A 16,072-nucleotide genomic window follows, 5' to 3' on the forward strand; every position below is an offset into this window, starting at 1 on the left:
CACATATGATTCCTGCCTTTGAGATTGGGCTACGAATGCACATAATTGCATATTACAGCTACGAATTGATGTTTGATTTCACACAGCCCCTAATACATGCCACTTGTTTCCTGAAACCAAACTGGTTAATTTATAACAGCAAAATACCGCCAATGCTAGAGAAACTGATTCGTTATTGATTTAATTTCTGTTTCTTGGAAAAGCTGGTGCAATGAGTGACCTTGTTATAGGTGAAGGGCTTGAGAATAGGATGAAATATTGCGCCAAAGCAGAATTGAATGAAAGATAATGAAATGTGAGGTGCCGATACAGTCATCAATGTACCGGAGGAAGAGGTGGGGTAAGGGGCCTGTGTAGGTGCGGAAGAGGGACTGTTCCACGTAACCTACAAAGAGGCAGGCATAGCTGGGGCCCATGCGGGTGCCCATGGCCACCCCCTTAGTCTGTAGGAAGTGGGAGGAGTCAAAAGAGAAGTTGTTGAGGGTGAGGACGAGTTCGGCTAGGCGGATGAGGGTGTCGATGGTCAAAGCGGTTTGCAGAACACCTCTGCTCGGTTCGCAATAAACAACTGCACCTCCCAGTCGCAAATCATTTTCACTCCCCCTCCCATTCTTTAGATGACATGTCCATCATGGGCCTCCTGCAGTGCCACAATGATGCCACCCAAAGGTTGCAGGAACAGCAACTCATATTCCGCTTGGGAACCCTGCAGCCCAATGGTATCAATGTGGACTTCACCAGCTTCAAAATCTCCCCTTCCCCCACCGCATCCCAAAACCAGCCCAGTTCGTCCCCTCCCCGCACTGCACCACACAACCAGCCCAGCTCTTCCCCCCGACCCACTGCATCCCAAAACCAGTCCAACCTGTCTCTGCCTCCCTAACCTGTTCTTCCTCTCACCCATCCCTTCCTCCCACCCCAAGCCGCACCCCCAGCTACCTACTAACCTCATCCCACCTCCTTGACCTGTCCGTCTTCCCTGGACTGACCTATCCCCTCCCTAGCTCCCCACCTACACCCTCTCCACCTATCTTCTTTACTCTCCATCTTCGGTCCGCCTCCCCCTCTCTCCCTATTTATTCCAGTTTCCTCACCCCATCCCCCTCTCTCATGAAGGGTCTAGGCCCGAAACGTCAGCTTTTGTGCCCCTCAGATGCTGCTTGGCCTGCTGTGTTCATGCAGCTCCACACTTTGTTATCTCAGATTCTGGAACCTGCCCATTTTCATTACAGTACCATAGGATCACCGGCTGGTGACGCTTCTTAGCTTCCTTCCATAGGGGCGCCTTCTCTGTGGCGGGGTGCAACCAATAGGTGGCGCTATTGGTGGAGTATGATTCCCGGAGTCACCAGCGAGTGGCACTATTGGCGGTGTGTGATACCCGGAGTTACCAGCGGGCGGCGGTGGTGGAGGGGGTTTCCGCGCCTGCGTAGTGAGGGCCGGAGTCGGGGGAACATGGCGGAAGCTCCGTTGGAGGAGAGCGTGAGCCCGATTCTGTTACCAGGCACCGGCTCGGTGGCAACCGGCCTCCTGAGCCAACTTCAGGCAACATCCTGGGACCCGACCCTCAGCACCGACTGGGATAGCGAGAAGCCCTCACAGCCCTGTCTACTCCGCATCAAAAGGTTAAAAACCACCCTGAGGAGGGAGGAAGGAGGGGAGAGGGGGAGTAGGATGAGGGAGGGAGAGAAAGAGAGACAGTGGGGAGGGGGGAGAAAGCAGGGAGGGGGAGAGGGAGAGAGGGATGTGGGGAGAGAGAGAGAGGGGCGCGAGAGCTGAGAGAGAGAGAGCGGGGAGGAGAGAGCAGGGAGAGGGGTGAGAAAGAGAGAGAGAGTGGACGAGGAAGAGAGAGCGGAGAGGACGAGAGAGGGGACGAGGAAGAGAGAGCGGGGAGGAGAGAGAGGGGACGATAAAGAGAGAGCGGGGAGGAGAGAGAGGGGACGAGGAAGAGAGAGCGGGGAGGAGAGAGAGGGGACGAGGAAGAGAGAGCGGGGAGGAGAGAGAGGGGACGGGGAGGAGAGAGAGGGGACGAGGGAGAGAGAGGGGACGGGGAGGAGAGAGAGGGGACGAGGAAGAGAGAGCGGGGAGGAGAGAGAGGGGACGGGGAGGAGAGAGAGGGGACGGGGAGGAGAGAGAGGGGACGGGGAGGAGAGAGAGGGGACGGGGAGGAGAGAGAGGGGACGAGGAAGAGAGAGCGGGGAGGAGAGAGAGGGGACGAGGAAGAGAGAGCGGGGAGGAGAGAGAGGGGACGAGGAAGAGAGAGCGGGGAGGAGAGAGAGGGGACGGGGAGGAGAGAGAGGGGACGAGGAAGAGAGAGCGGGGAGGAGAGAGAGGGGACGGGGAGGAGAGAGAGGGGACGAGGAAGAGAGAGCGGGGAGGAGAGAGAGGGGACGGGGAGGAGAGAGAGGGGACGGGGAGGAGAGAGAGGGGACGGGGAGGAGAGAGAGGGGACGGGGAGGAGAGAGAGGGGACGGGGAGGAGAGAGAGGGGAGGAGAGAGAGGGGACGGGGAGGAGAGAGAGGGGACGAGGAAGAGAGAGCGGGGAGGAGAGAGAGGGGACGGGGAGGAGAGAGAGGGGACGAGGAAGAGAGAGCGGGGAGGAGAGAGAGGGGACGGGGAGGAGAGAGAGGGGACGGGGAGGAGAGAGAGGGGACGAGGAAGAGAGAGCGGGGAGGAGAGAGGGGGGACGGGGAGGAGAGAGAGGGGACGAGGAAGAGAGAGCGGGGAGGAGAGAGGGGGGACGGGGAGGAGAGAGAGGGGACGAGGAAGAGAGAGCGGGGAGGAGAGAGAGGGGACGGGGAGGAGAGAGAGGGGACGAGGAAGAGAGAGCGGGGAGGAGAGAGGGGGGACGGGGAGGAGAGAGAGGGGACGAGGAAGAGAGAGCGGGGAGGAGAGAGAGGGGACGGGGAGGAGAGAGAGGGGACGAGGAAGAGCGAGCGGGGAGGAGAGAGAGGGGACGGGGAGGAGAGAGAGGGGACGGGGAGGAGAGAGAGGGGACGGGGAGGAGAGAGAGGGGACGAGGAAGAGAGAGCGGGGAGGAGAGAGAGGGGACGGGGAGGAGAGAGAGGGGACGAGGAAGAGAGAGCGGGGAGGAGAGAGAGGGGACGGGGAGGAGAGAGAGGGGACGAGGAAGAGAGAGCGGGGAGGAGAGAGAGGGGACGGGGAGGAGAGAGAGGGGACAGGGAGGAGAGAGAGGGGACGGGGAGGAGAGAGAGGGGACGGGGAGGAGAGAGAGGGGACGGGGAGGAGAGAGAGGGGACGGGGAGGAGAGAGAGGGGACGGGGAGGAGAGAGAGGGGACGGGGAGGAGAGAGAGGGGACGAGGAAGAGAGAGCGGGGAGGAGAGAGAGGGGACGGGGAGGAGAGAGAGGGGACGAGGAAGAGCGAGCGGGGAGGAGAGAGAGGGGACGGGGAGGAGAGAGAGGGGACGAGGAAGAGAGAGCGGGGAGGAGAGAGAGGGGACGGGGAGGAGAGAGAGGGGACGGGGAGGAGAGAGAGGGGACGAGGAAGAGAGAGCGGGGAGGAGAGAGAGGGGACGGGGAGGAGAGAGAGGGGACGGGGAGGAGAGAGAGGGGACGGGGAGGAGAGAGAGGGGACGGGGAGGTGAGAGAGGGGACGAGGAAGAGAGAGGGGACGAGGAAGAGAGAGGGGACGAGGAAGAGAGAGCGGGGACAAGGAAGAGAGAGCGGGGAGGAGAGGGAGTGGACGGGGACGAGAGAGAGCGGGGAGGAGAGAGAGGGGAAGGGGAGGAGAGAGAGGGGACGGGGAGGAGAGAGCGGGGAGGAGAGAGAGGGGATGAGGAAGAGAGGGGACGAGGAAGAGAGAGCGGGGAGGAGAGAGAGGGGACGAGGAAGAGAGAGCGGGGAGGAGAGAGAGGGGACGAGGAAGAGAGAGCGGGGAGGAGAGAGAGGGGACGAGGAAGAGAGAGCGGGGAGGAGAGAGAGGGGACGAGGAAGAGAGAGCGGGGAGGAGAGAGAGGGGACGGGGAGGAGAGAGAGGGGACGAGGAAGAGAGAGCGGGGAGGAGAGAGAGGGGACGAGGAAGAGAGAGCGGGGAGGAGAGAGGGGACGAGGAAGAGAGAGCGGGGAGGAGAGAGAGGGGACGAGGAAGAGAGAGCGGGGAGGAGAGAGAGGGGACGAGGAAGAGAGAGCGGGGAGGAGAGAGAGGGGACGAGGAAGAGAGAGCGGGGAGGAGAGAGAGGGGACGAGGAAGAGAGAGCGGGGAGGAGAGAGAGGGGACGAGGAAGAGAGAGCGGGGAGGAGAGAGAGGGGACGAGGAAGAGAGAGCGGGGAGGAGAGTGAGGGGACGAGGAAGAGAGAGCGGGGAGGAGAGAGAGGGGACGAGGAAGAGAGAGCGGGGAGGAGAGAGAGGGGACGAGGAAGAGAGAGCTGGGAGGAGAGAGAGGGGACGAGGAAGAGAGAGAGCGGGGAGGAGAGAGAGGGGACGAGGACGAGAGAGCGGGGAGGAGAGAGAGGGGACGAGGAAGAGAGCGCAGGGAGGAGAGAGAGGTGACGAGGAAGAGAGAGCGGGGAGGAGAGAGAGGGGACGAGGAAGAGAGAGCGGGGAGGAGAGAGAGGGGACGGGGAGGAGAGAGAGGGGACGGGGAGGAGAGAGAGGGGACGGGGAGGAGAGAGAGGGGACGGGGAGGAGAGAGAGGGGACGGGGAGGAGAGAGAGGGGACGGGGAGGAGAGAGAGGGGACGGGGAGGAGAGAGAGGGGACGGGGAGGAGAGAGAGGGGACGGGGAGGTGAGAGAGGGGACGAGGAAGAGAGAGGGGACGAGGAAGAGAGAGCGGGGACAAGGAAGAGAGAGCGGGGAGGAGAGGGAGTGGACGGGGACGAGAGAGAGCGGGGAGGAGAGAGAGAGCGGGGAGGAGAGAGAGGGGACGGGGAGGAGAGAGAGGGGACGGGGAGGAGAGAGCGGGGAGGAGAGAGAGGGGATGAGGAAGAGAGGGGACGAGGAAGAGAGAGCGGGGAGGAGAGAGAGGGGACGAGGAAGAGAGAGCGGGGAGGAGAGAGAGGGGACGAGGAAGAGAGAGCGGGGAGGAGAGAGAGGGGACGAGGAAGAGAGAGCGGGGAGGAGAGAGAGGGGACGAGGAAGAGAGAGCGGGGAGGAGAGAGAGGGGACGGGGAGGAGAGAGAGGGGACGAGGAAGAGAGAGCGGGGAGGAGAGAGAGGGGACGAGGAAGAGAGAGCGGGGAGGAGAGAGAGGGGACGAGGAAGAGAGAGCGGGGAGGAGAGAGAGGGGACGAGGAAGAGAGAGCGGGGAGGAGAGAGAGGGGACGAGGAAGAGAGAGCGGGGAGGAGAGAGAGGGGACGAGGAAGAGAGAGCGGGGAGGAGAGTGAGGGGACGAGGAAGAGAGAGCGGGGAGGAGAGAGAGGGGACGAGGAAGAGAGAGCGGGGAGGAGAGAGAGGGGACGAGGAAGAGAGAGCTGGGAGGAGAGAGAGGGGACGAGGAAGAGAGAGAGCGGGGAGGAGAGAGAGGGGACGAGGACGAGAGAGCGGGGAGGAGAGAGAGGGGACGAGGAAGAGAGCGCAGGGAGGAGAGAGAGGGGACGAGGAAGAGAGAGCGGGGAGGAGAGAGAGGGGACGAGGAAGAGAGAGCGGGGAGGAGAGAGAGGGGACGAGGAAGAGAGAGCGGGGAGGAGAGAGAGGGGACGAGGAAGAGAGAGCGGGGAGGAGAGAGAGGGGACGAGGAAGAGAGAGCGGGGAGGAGAGAGAGGGGACGAGGAAGAGAGAGCGGGGAGGAGAGTGAGGGGACGAGGAAGAGAGAGCGGGGAGGAGAGAGAGGGGACGAGGAAGAGAGAGCGGGGAGGAGAGAGAGGGGACGAGGAAGAGAGAGCTGGGAGGAGAGAGAGGGGACGAGGAAGAGAGAGAGCGGGGAGGAGAGAGAGGGGACGAGGACGAGAGAGCGGGGAGGAGAGAGAGGGGACGAGGAAGAGAGCGCAGGGAGGAGAGAGAGGTGACGAGGAAGAGAGAGCGGGGAGGAGAGAGAGGGGACGAGGAAGAGAGAGCGGGGAGGAGAGAGAGGGGACGGGGAGGAGAGAGAGGGGACGGGGAGGAGAGAGAGGGGACGGGGAGGAGAGAGAGGGGACGGGGAGGAGAGAGAGGGGACGGGGAGGAGAGAGAGGGGACGGGGAGGAGAGAGAGGGGACGGGGAGGAGAGAGAGGGGACGGGGAGGAGAGAGAGGGGACGGGGAGGAGAGAGAGGGGACGGGGAAGAGAGAGAGGGGACGGGGAGGAGAGAGAGGGGACGGGGAGGAGAGAGAGGGGACGGGGAGGAGAGAGAGGGGACGAGGAAGAGAGAGCGGGGAGGAGAGAGAGGGGACGGGGAGGAGAGAGAGGGGACGAGGGAGAGAGAGGGGACGGGGAGGAGAGAGAGGGGACGAGGAAGAGAGAGCGGGGAGGAGAGAGAGGGGACGGGGAGGAGAGAGAGGGGACGGGGAGGAGAGAGAGGGGACGGGGAGGAGAGAGAGGGGACGAGGAAGAGAGAGCGGGGAGGAGAGAGAGGGGACGAGGAAGAGAGAGCGGGGAGGAGAGAGAGGGGACGGGGAGGAGAGAGAGGGGACGAGGAAGAGAGAGCGGGGAGGAGAGAGAGGGGACGGGGAGGAGAGAGAGGGGACGAGGAAGAGAGAGCGGGGAGGAGAGAGAGGGGACGGGGAGGAGAGAGAGGGGACGGGGAGGAGAGAGAGGGGACGGGGAGGAGAGAGAGGGGACGGGGAGGAGAGAGAGGGGACGGGGAGGAGAGAGAGGGGACGGGGAGGAGAGAGCGGGGAGGAGAGAGAGGGGACGGGGAGGAGAGAGAGGGGACGAGGAAGAGAGAGCGGGGAGGAGAGAGAGGGGACGGGGAGGAGAGAGAGGGGACGAGGAAGAGAGAGCGGGGAGGAGAGAGAGGGGACGGGGAGGAGAGAGAGGGGACGGGGAGGAGAGAGAGGGGACGAGGAAGAGAGAGCGGGGAGGAGAGGGGGGGACGGGGAGGAGAGAGAGGGGACGAGGAAGAGAGAGCGGGGAGGAGAGAGGGGGGACGGGGAGGAGAGAGAGGGGACGAGGAAGAGAGAGCGGGGAGGAGAGAGAGGGGACGGGGAGGAGAGAGAGGGGACGAGGAAGAGAGAGCGGGGAGGAGAGAGGGGGGACGGGGAGGAGAGAGAGGGGACGAGGAAGAGAGAGCGGGGAGGAGAGAGAGGGGACGAGGAAGAGCGAGCGGGGAGGAGAGAGAGGGGACGGGGAGGAGAGAGAGGGGACGGGGAGGAGAGAGAGGGGACGGGGAGGAGAGAGAGGGGACGAGGAAGAGAGAGCGGGGAGGAGAGAGAGGGGACGGGGAGGAGAGAGAGGGGACGAGGAAGAGAGAGCGGGGAGGAGAGAGAGGGGACGGGGAGGAGAGAGAGGGGACAGGGAGGAGAGAGAGGGGACGGGGAGGAGAGAGAGGGGACGGGGAGGAGAGAGAGGGGACGGGGAGGAGAGAGAGGGGACGGGGAGGAGAGAGAGGGGACGAGGAAGAGAGAGCGGGGAGGAGAGAGAGGGGACGGGGAGGAGAGAGAGGGGACGAGGAAGAGAGAGCGGGGAGGAGAGAGAGGGGACGGGGAGGAGAGAGAGGGGACGAGGAAGAGAGAGCGGGGAGGAGAGAGAGGGGACGGGGAGGAGAGAGAGGGGACGAGGAAGAGCGAGCGGGCAGGAGAGAGAGGGGACGGGGAGGAGAGAGAGGGGACGAGGAAGAGAGAGCGGGGAGGAGAGAGAGGGGACGGGGAGGAGAGAGAGGGGACGGGGAGGAGAGAGAGGGGACGAGGAAGAGAGAGCGGGGAGGAGAGAGAGGGGACGGGGAGGAGAGAGAGGGGACGGGGAGGAGAGAGAGGGGACGGGGAGGAGAGAGAGGGGACGGGGAGGTGAGAGAGGGGACGAGGAAGAGAGAGGGGACGAGGAAGAGAGAGCGGGGACAAGGAAGAGAGAGCGGGGAGGAGAGGGAGTGGACGGGGACGAGAGAGAGCGGGGAGGAGAGAGAGGGGAAGGGGAGGAGAGAGAGGGGACGGGGAGGAGAGCGCGGGGAGGAGAGAGAGGGGATGAGGAAGAGAGGGGACGAGGAAGAGAGAGCGGGGAGGAGAGAGAGGGGACGAGGAAGAGAGAGCGGGGAGGAGAGAGAGGGGACGAGGAAGAGAGAGCGGGGAGGAGAGAGAGGGGACGAGGAAGAGAGAGCGGGGAGGAGAGAGAGGGGACGAGGAAGAGAGAGCGGGGAGGAGAGAGAGGGGACGGGGAGGAGAGAGAGGGGACGAGGAAGAGAGAGCGGGGAGGAGAGAGAGGGGACGAGGAAGAGAGAGCGGGGAGGAGAGAGAGGGGACGAGGAAGAGAGAGCGGGGAGGAGAGAGAGGGGACGAGGAAGAGAGAGCGGGGAGGAGAGAGAGGGGACGAGGAAGAGAGAGCGGGGAGGAGAGAGAGGGGACGAGGAAGAGAGAGCGGGGAGGAGAGAGAGGGGACGAGGAAGAGAGAGCGGGGAGGAGAGAGAGGGGACGAGGAAGAGAGAGCGGGGAGGAGAGAGAGGGGACGAGGAAGAGAGAGCGGGGAGGAGAGTGAGGGGACGAGGAAGAGAGAGCGGGGAGGAGAGAGAGGGGACGAGGAAGAGAGAGCGGGGAGGAGAGAGAGGGGACGAGGAAGAGAGAGCTGGGAGGAGAGAGAGGGGACGAGGAAGAGAGAGAGCGGGGAGGAGAGAGAGGGGACGAGGACGAGAGAGCGGGGAGGAGAGAGAGGGGACGAGGAAGAGAGCGCAGGGAGGAGAGAGAGGTGACGAGGAAGAGAGAGCGGGGAGGAGAGAGAGGGGACGAGGAAGAGAGAGCGGGGAGGAGAGAGAGGGGACGGGGAGGAGAGAGAGGGGACGGGGAGGAGAGAGAGGGGACGGGGAGGAGAGAGAGGGGACGGGGAGGAGAGAGAGGGGACGGGGAGGAGAGAGAGGGGACGGGGAGGAGAGAGAGGGGACGGGGAGGTGAGAGAGGGGACGAGGAAGAGAGAGGGGACGAGGAAGAGAGAGCGGGGACAAGGAAGAGAGAGCGGGGAGGAGAGGGAGTGGACGGGGACGAGAGAGAGCGGGGAGGAGAGAGAGAGCGGGGAGGAGAGAGAGGGGACGGGGAGGAGAGAGAGGGGACGGGGAGGAGAGAGCGGGGAGGAGAGAGAGGGGATGAGGAAGAGAGGGGACGAGGAAGAGAGAGCGGGGAGGAGAGAGAGGGGACGAGGAAGAGAGAGCGGGGAGGAGAGAGAGGGGACGAGGAAGAGAGAGCGGGGAGGAGAGAGAGGGGACGAGGAAGAGAGAGCGGGGAGGAGAGAGAGGGGACGAGGAAGAGAGAGCGGGGAGGAGAGAGAGGGGACGGGGAGGAGAGAGAGGGGACGAGGAAGAGAGAGCGGGGAGGAGAGAGAGGGGACGAGGAAGAGAGAGCGGGGAGGAGAGAGAGGGGACGAGGAAGAGAGAGCGGGGAGGAGAGAGAGGGGACGAGGAAGAGAGAGCGGGGAGGAGAGAGAGGGGACGAGGAAGAGAGAGCGGGGAGGAGAGAGAGGGGACGAGGAAGAGAGAGCGGGGAGGAGAGAGAGGGGACGAGGAAGAGAGAGCGGGGAGGAGAGAGAGGGGACGAGGAAGAGAGAGCGGGGAGGAGAGAGAGGGGACGAGGAAGAGAGAGCGGGGAGGAGAGTGAGGGGACGAGGAAGAGAGAGCGGGGAGGAGAGAGAGGGGACGAGGAAGAGAGAGCGGGGAGGAGAGAGAGGGGACGAGGAAGAGAGAGCTGGGAGGAGAGAGAGGGGACGAGGAAGAGAGAGAGCGGGGAGGAGAGAGAGGGGACGAGGACGAGAGAGCGGGGAGGAGAGAGAGGGGACGAGGAAGAGAGCGCAGGGAGGAGAGAGAGGTGACGAGGAAGAGAGAGCGGGGAGGAGAGAGAGGGGACGAGGAAGAGAGAGCGGGGAGGAGAGAGAGGGGACGGGGAGGAGAGAGAGGGGACGGGGAGGAGAGAGAGGGGACGGGGAGGAGAGAGAGGGGACGGGGAGGAGAGAGAGGGGACGGGGAGGAGAGAGAGGGGACGGGGAGGAGAGAGAGGGGACGGGGAGGAGAGAGAGGGGACGGGGAGGAGAGAGAGGGGACGGGGAGGAGAGAGAGGGGACGGGGAGGAGAGAGAGGGGACGGGGAGGAGAGAGAGGGGACGGGGAGGAGAGAGAGGGGACGGGGAGGAGAGAGAGGGGACGGGGAGGAGAGAGAGGGGACGGGGAGGAGAGAGAGGGGACGGGGAGGAGAGAGAGGGGACGAGGAAGAGAGAGAGGGGACGAGGAAGAGAGAGAGGGGACGAGGAAGAGAGAGCGGGGAGGAGAGAGAGGGGACGAGGATGAGAGAGCACGGAGGAGAGGAGGAGAGAGCGGGGAGGAGAGAGAGGGGACGAGGAAGAGAGAGCGGGGAGGAGAGAGAGGGGACGAGGAAGAGAGAGCGGGGAGGAGAGAGAGGGGACGAGGAAGAGAGAGCGGGGAGGAGAGAGAGGGGACGAGGAAGAGAGAGCGGGGAGGAGAGAGAGGGGACGAGGAAGAGAGAGCGGGGAGGAGAGAGAGGGGACGAGGAAGAGAGAGCGGGGAGGAGAGAGTGGGGACGAGGAAGAGAGAGCGGGGAGGAGAGAGAGGGGACGAGGAAGAGAGAGCGGGGGGAAGAGAGAGCGGGGAGGAGAGAGAGGGGACGAGGAAGAGAGAGCGGGGAGGAGAGAGAGGGGACGAGGAAGAGAGAGCGGGGAGGAGAGAGAGGCGACGAGGAAGAGAGAGCGGGGAGGAGAGAGAGGGGACGAGGAAGAGAGAGAGCGGGGAGGAGAGAGCGGGGACGAGGACGAGAGAGCGGGGAGGAGAGAGAGGGGACGAGGAAGAGAGCGCAGGGAGGAGAGAGAGGCGACGAGGAAGAGAGAACGGGGAGGAGAGAGAGAGGGGACGAGGAAGAGAGCGCAGGGAGGAGAGAGAGGCGACGAGGAAGAGAGAACGGGGAGGAGAGAGAGGGGACGAGGAAGAGAGAGCGGGGAGGAGAGAGAGGGGACGGGGAGGAGAGAGAGGGGACGAGGACGAGAGAGCGGGGAGGAGAGAGAGGGGACGGGGAAGAGAGAGAGCGGGGAGGAGAGAGAGGGGACGAGGAAGAGAGAGCGGGGAGGAGAGAGAGGGGACGAGGAAGAGAGAGCGGGGAGGAGAGAGAGGGGACGGGGAGGAGAGAGAGTGGAGGAGAGAGAGGGGTCGAGGAAGAGAGAGCGGGCAGGAGAGAGAGGGGACGAGGAAGAGAGAGCGGGGAGGAGAGAGAGGGGACGAGGAAGAGAGAGCGGGGAGGAGAGAGAGGGGACGAGGAAGAGAGAGCGGGGAGGAGAGAGAGGGGACGAGGAAAAGAGAGCGGGGAGGAGAGAGAGGGGACGAGGAAGAGAGAGCGGGGAGGAGAGAGAGGGGACGAGGAAGAGAGAGGGGACGAGGAAGAGAGAGCGGGGAGGAGAGAGAGGGGACAAGGACGAGAGAGCGGGGAGGAGAGAGAGGGGACGAGGAAGAGAGAGCAGGGAGAAGAGAGAGCGGGGAGGAGAGAGAGGGGAGGAGAGGAGGAGAGACAGAGACGGGCGAGAGAGAGAGCGGGGAGGAGAGAGAGGGGACGAGGAAGAGAGAGCAGGGAGGAGAGGAGGAGAGAGAGATGGGCGAGAGAGAGAGCGGGGAGGAGAGAGAGGGGACGAGGGAGAGAGAGGGGACGAGGAAGAGAGAGCAGGGAGGAGAGGAGGAGAGAGAGACGGGCGAGAGAGAGAGCGGGGAGGAGAGAGAGGGGACGAGGAAGAGAGAGCGGGGAGGAGAGAGAGGGGACGAGGAAGAGAGAGCGGGGAGGAGAGAGAGGGGTCGAGGGAGAGAGAGGGGACGAGGAAGAGAGAGAGCGGGGAGGAGAGAGAGGGGACGAGGACGAGAGAGCGGGGAGGAGAGAGAGGGGACGAGGACGAGAGAGGGGACGAGGAAGAGAGAGCGGGGAGGAGAGAGAGGGGACGAGGAAGAGAGAGCGGGGAGGAGGAGAGAGAGAGACGGCCGAGAGAGAGAGCGGGGAGGAGAGAGAGGGGACGAGGAAGAGAGAGCAGGGAGGAGAGGAGGACAGAGAGATGGGCGAGAGAGAGAGAGGGGACGAGGAAGAGAGAGCGGGGAGGAGTGAGAGGGGACGAGGAAGAGAGAGCGGGGAGGAGAGAGAGGGGACGAGGAAGAGAGAGCGGGGAGGAGAGAGAGGGGACGAGGAAGAGAGAGCGGGGAGGAGAGAGAGGGGACGATGAAGAGAGAGCGGGGAGGAGAGAGAGGGGACGAGGACGAGAGAGCGGGGAGGAGAGGGAGGGGACGAGGACGAGAGAGCGGGGAGGAGAGAGAGGGGACGAGGAAGAGAGAGCGGGGAGGAGAGAGAGGGGACGAGGAAGAGAGAGCGGGGAGGAGAGAGAGGGGACGAGGAAGAGAGAGCGGGGAGGAGAGAGAGGGGACGAGGACGAGAGAGCGGGGAGGAGAGAGAGGGGACGAGGACGAGAGAGCGGGGAGGAGAGAGAGGGGACGAGGAAGAGAGAGCGGGGAGGAGAGAGAGGGGACGAGGAAGAGAGAGCGGGGAGGAGAGAGAGGGGACGAGGAAGAGAGAGCGGGGAGGAGAGAGAGGGGTCGAGGGAGAGAGAGAGGGGACGAGGAAGAGAGAGAGAGGGGACGAGGACGAGAGAGCGGGGAGGAGAGAGAGGGGACGAGGAAGAGAGAGCGGGGAGGAGAGAGAGGGGACGAGGAAGAGAGAGCGGGGAGGAGAGAGAGGGGACGAGGAAGAGAGAGAGCGGGGAGGAGAGAGAGGGGACGAGGAAGAGAGAGAGCGGGGAGGAGAGAGAGGGGACGAGGAAGAGAGAGAGCGGGGAGGAGAGAGAGGGGACAAGGACGAGAGAGCGTGTAGGAGAGAGAGGGGACGGGGAGGAGAGAGAGGGGACGGGGAGGAGAGAGAGGGGACGAGGAAGAGAGAGCGGGGAGGAGAGAGAGGGGACGAGGAAGAGAGAGCGGGGACGAAGAAGAGAGAGCGGGGAGGAGAGGGAGGGGACGGGGAGGAGAGAGAGGGGACGGGGAAGAGAGAGCGGGGACGAAGAAGAGAGAGCGGGGAGGAGAGGGAGGGGACGGGGAGGAGAGACAGGGGACGGGGAGGAGAGAGCGTGGAGGAGAGAGAGGGGACGGGGAGGAGAGAGAGGGGCCGGGGAGGAGAGAGAGGGGACGGGGAGGAGAGAGAGGGGAGGAGAGAGAGGGGACGGGGAGGAGAGAGAGGGGACGGGGAGGAGAGAGAGGGGACGGGGAGGAGAGAGAGGGGACGGGGAGGAGAGAGAGGGGACGGGGAGGAGAGAGCGGGGAGGAGAGAGAGGGGACGGGGAGGAGAGAGAGGGGACGAGGAAGAGAGAGCGGGGAGGAGAGAGAGGGGACGAGGAAGAGAGAGAGGGGACGAGGGAGAGAGAGGGGACGAGGAAGAGAGAGCGGGGAGGAGAGAGAGGGGACAGGGAGGAGAGAGAGGGGACGAGGAAGAGAGAGCGGGGAGGAGAGAGAGGGGACGAGGAAGAGAGAGCGGGGAGGAGAGAGAGGGGACGAGGAAGAGAGAGCGGGGAGGAGAGAGAGGGGACGAGGAAGAGAGAGCGGGGAGGAGAGAGAGGGGACGAGGAAGAGAGAGCTGGGAGGATCGAGAGGGGACGAGGAAGAGAGAGCGGGGAGGAGAGAGAGGGGACGAGGAAGAGAGAGGGGACGAGGAAGAGAGAGCGGGGAGGAGAGAGAGGGGACGAGGAAGAGAGAGAGCTGGGAGGAGAGAGAGGGGACAAGGACGAGAGAGCGGGGAGGAGAGAGAGGGGACGAGGAAGAGAGAGCAGGGAGAAGAGAGAGCGGGGAGGAGAGAGAGGGGACGAGGAAGAGAGAGCGGGGAGGAGAGAGCAGGGAGGAGAGGAGGAGAGACAGAGACGGGCGAGAGAGAGAGCGGGGAGGAGAGAGAGGGGACGAGGAAGAGAGAGCAGGGAGGAGAGGAGGAGAGAGAGATGGGCGAGAGAGAGAGCGGGGAGGAGAGAGAGGGGACGAGGGAGAGAGAGGGGACGAGGAAGAGAGAGCAGGGAGGAGAGGAGGAGAGAGAGACGGGCGAGAGAGAGAGTGGGGAGGAGAGAGAGGGGACGAGGAAGAGAGAGCGGGGAGGAGAGAGAGGGGACGAGGAAGAGAGAGCGGGGAGGAGAGAGAGGGGACGAGGAAGAGAGAGAGAGGGGACGAGGACGAGAGAGCGGGGAGGAGAGAGAGGGGACGAGGAAGAGAGAGCGGGGAGGAGAGAGAGGGGACGAGGAAGAGAGAGCGGGGAGGAGAGAGAGGGGACGAGGACGAGAGAGCGGGGAGGAGAGAGAGGGGACGAGGACGAGAGAGCGGGGAGGAGAGAGAGGGGACGAGGAAGAGAGAGCGGGGAGGAGAGAGAGGGGACGAGGAAGAGAGAGCGGGGAGGAGAGAGAGGGGACGAGGACGAGAGAGCGGGGAGGAGAGAGAGGGGACGAGGACGAGAGAGCGGGGAGGAGAGAGAGGGGATGAGGACGAGAGAGCGGGGAGGAGAGAGAGGGGCCGAGGACGAGGGAGCGGGGAGGAGAGAGAGGGGCCGAGGACGAGAGAGCGGGGAGGAGAGAGAGGGGACGAGGAAGAGAGAGCGGGGAGGAGAGAGAGGGGACGAGGGAGAGAGAGGGGACGAGGGAGTGAGAGGGGACGAGGAAGAGAGAGCGGGGACGAGGAAGAGAGAGCGGGGAGGAGAGAGAGGGGACGAGGAAGAGAGAGCGGGGAGGAGAGAGAGGGGACGGGGAGGAGAGAGAGGGGACGGGGAGGACAGAGAGGGGACGAGGAAGAGAGAGAGGGGACGGGGAGGAGAGAGCGGGGACGAGAGAGAGGCGACGTGGAAGAGAGAGCGGTGAGGAGAGAGAGGGGACGAGGAAGAGAGAGCGGGGAGGAGAGAGAGGGGACGAGGAAGAGAGAGCGGGGAGGAGAGAGAGGGGACGAGGAAGAGAGAGCGGGGAGGAGAGAGAGGGGACGAGGACGAGAGAGCGGGGAGGAGAGGGAGGGGACGAGGACGAGAGAGCGGGGAGGAGAGTGAGAGGACGAGGAAGAGAGAGCGGGGAGGAGAGAGAGGGGACGAGGAAGAGAGAGCGGGGAGGAGAGAGAGGGGACGAGGACGAGAGAGCGGGGAGGAGAGAGAGGGGACGAGGACGAGAGAGCGGGGAGGAGAGAGTGGGGACGAGGACGAGAGAGCGGGGAGGAGAGAGAGGGGACGAGGACGAGGGAGCGGGGAGGAGAGAGAGGGGCCGAGGACGAGAGAGCGGGGAGGAGAGAGAGGGGACGAGGAAGAGAGAGCGGGGAGGAGAGAGAGGGGACGAGGGAGAGAGAGGGGACGAGGGAGTGAGAGGGGACGAGGAAGAGAGAGCGGGGACGAGCAAGAGAGAGCGGGGAGGAGAGAGAGGGGACGAGGAAGAGAGAGCGGGGAGGAGAGAGAGGGGATGGGGAGGAGAGAGAGGGGACGGGGAGGAGAGAGCGGGGAGGAGAGAGAGGGGACGAGGACGAGAGAGCGGGGAGGAGAGAGAGGGGACGAGGAGAGAGAGGGGACGAGGAAGAGAGAGCGGGGAGGAGAGAGAGGGGACGGGGAGGAGAGAGAGGGGACGAGGACGAGAGAGCGGGGAGGAGAGAGAGGGGACGAGGAAGACAGAGCGGGGAGGAGAGAGAGGGGACGAGGAAGAGAGAGCGGGGAGGAGAGAGAGGGGACGAGGGAGTGAGAGGGGACGAGGAAGAGAGAGCGGGGAGGAGAGAGAGGGGACGAGGAAGAGAGAGAGGGGACGAGGAAGAGAGAGCGGGGAGGAGAGAGAGGGGACGGGGAGGAGAGAGAGGGGACGAGAGAGAGGAGACGAGGAAGAGAGAGCGGGGAGGAGAGAGCAGGGAGGAGAGGAGGAGAGAGAGAGAGACGAGCGAGAGAGAGAGCGGGGAGGAGAGAGAGGGGACGAGGGAGAGAGAGGGGACGAGGAAGAGAGAGCAGGGAGGAGAGGAGGAGAGAGAGACGGGCGAGAGAGACAGCGGGGAGG

General features: G+C 64.7%; 1 protein-coding gene across 1 annotated transcript in view; it reads left to right on the forward strand.

Moving 5' to 3' along the window:
* The first annotated feature begins 1,445 nt into the window (after positions 1-1,445).
* ube2z (ubiquitin-conjugating enzyme E2Z) overlaps positions 1,446-16,072 on the forward strand; it is an 84,998-nt gene continuing 70,371 nt past the window's right edge. The window contains exon 1 of the mRNA XM_048560606.2: positions 1,446-1,625. Coding sequence (XP_048416563.1) covers positions 1,456-1,625 — 170 coding nt within the window. The 5' untranslated portion in view covers positions 1,446-1,455. The remainder of the gene's footprint in view (positions 1,626-16,072) is intronic.

The sequence above is a fragment of the Stegostoma tigrinum genome, chromosome 31, assembly GCF_030684315.1.
Source record: "Stegostoma tigrinum isolate sSteTig4 chromosome 31, sSteTig4.hap1, whole genome shotgun sequence".
NCBI lineage: Eukaryota > Metazoa > Chordata > Chondrichthyes > Orectolobiformes > Stegostomatidae > Stegostoma > Stegostoma tigrinum.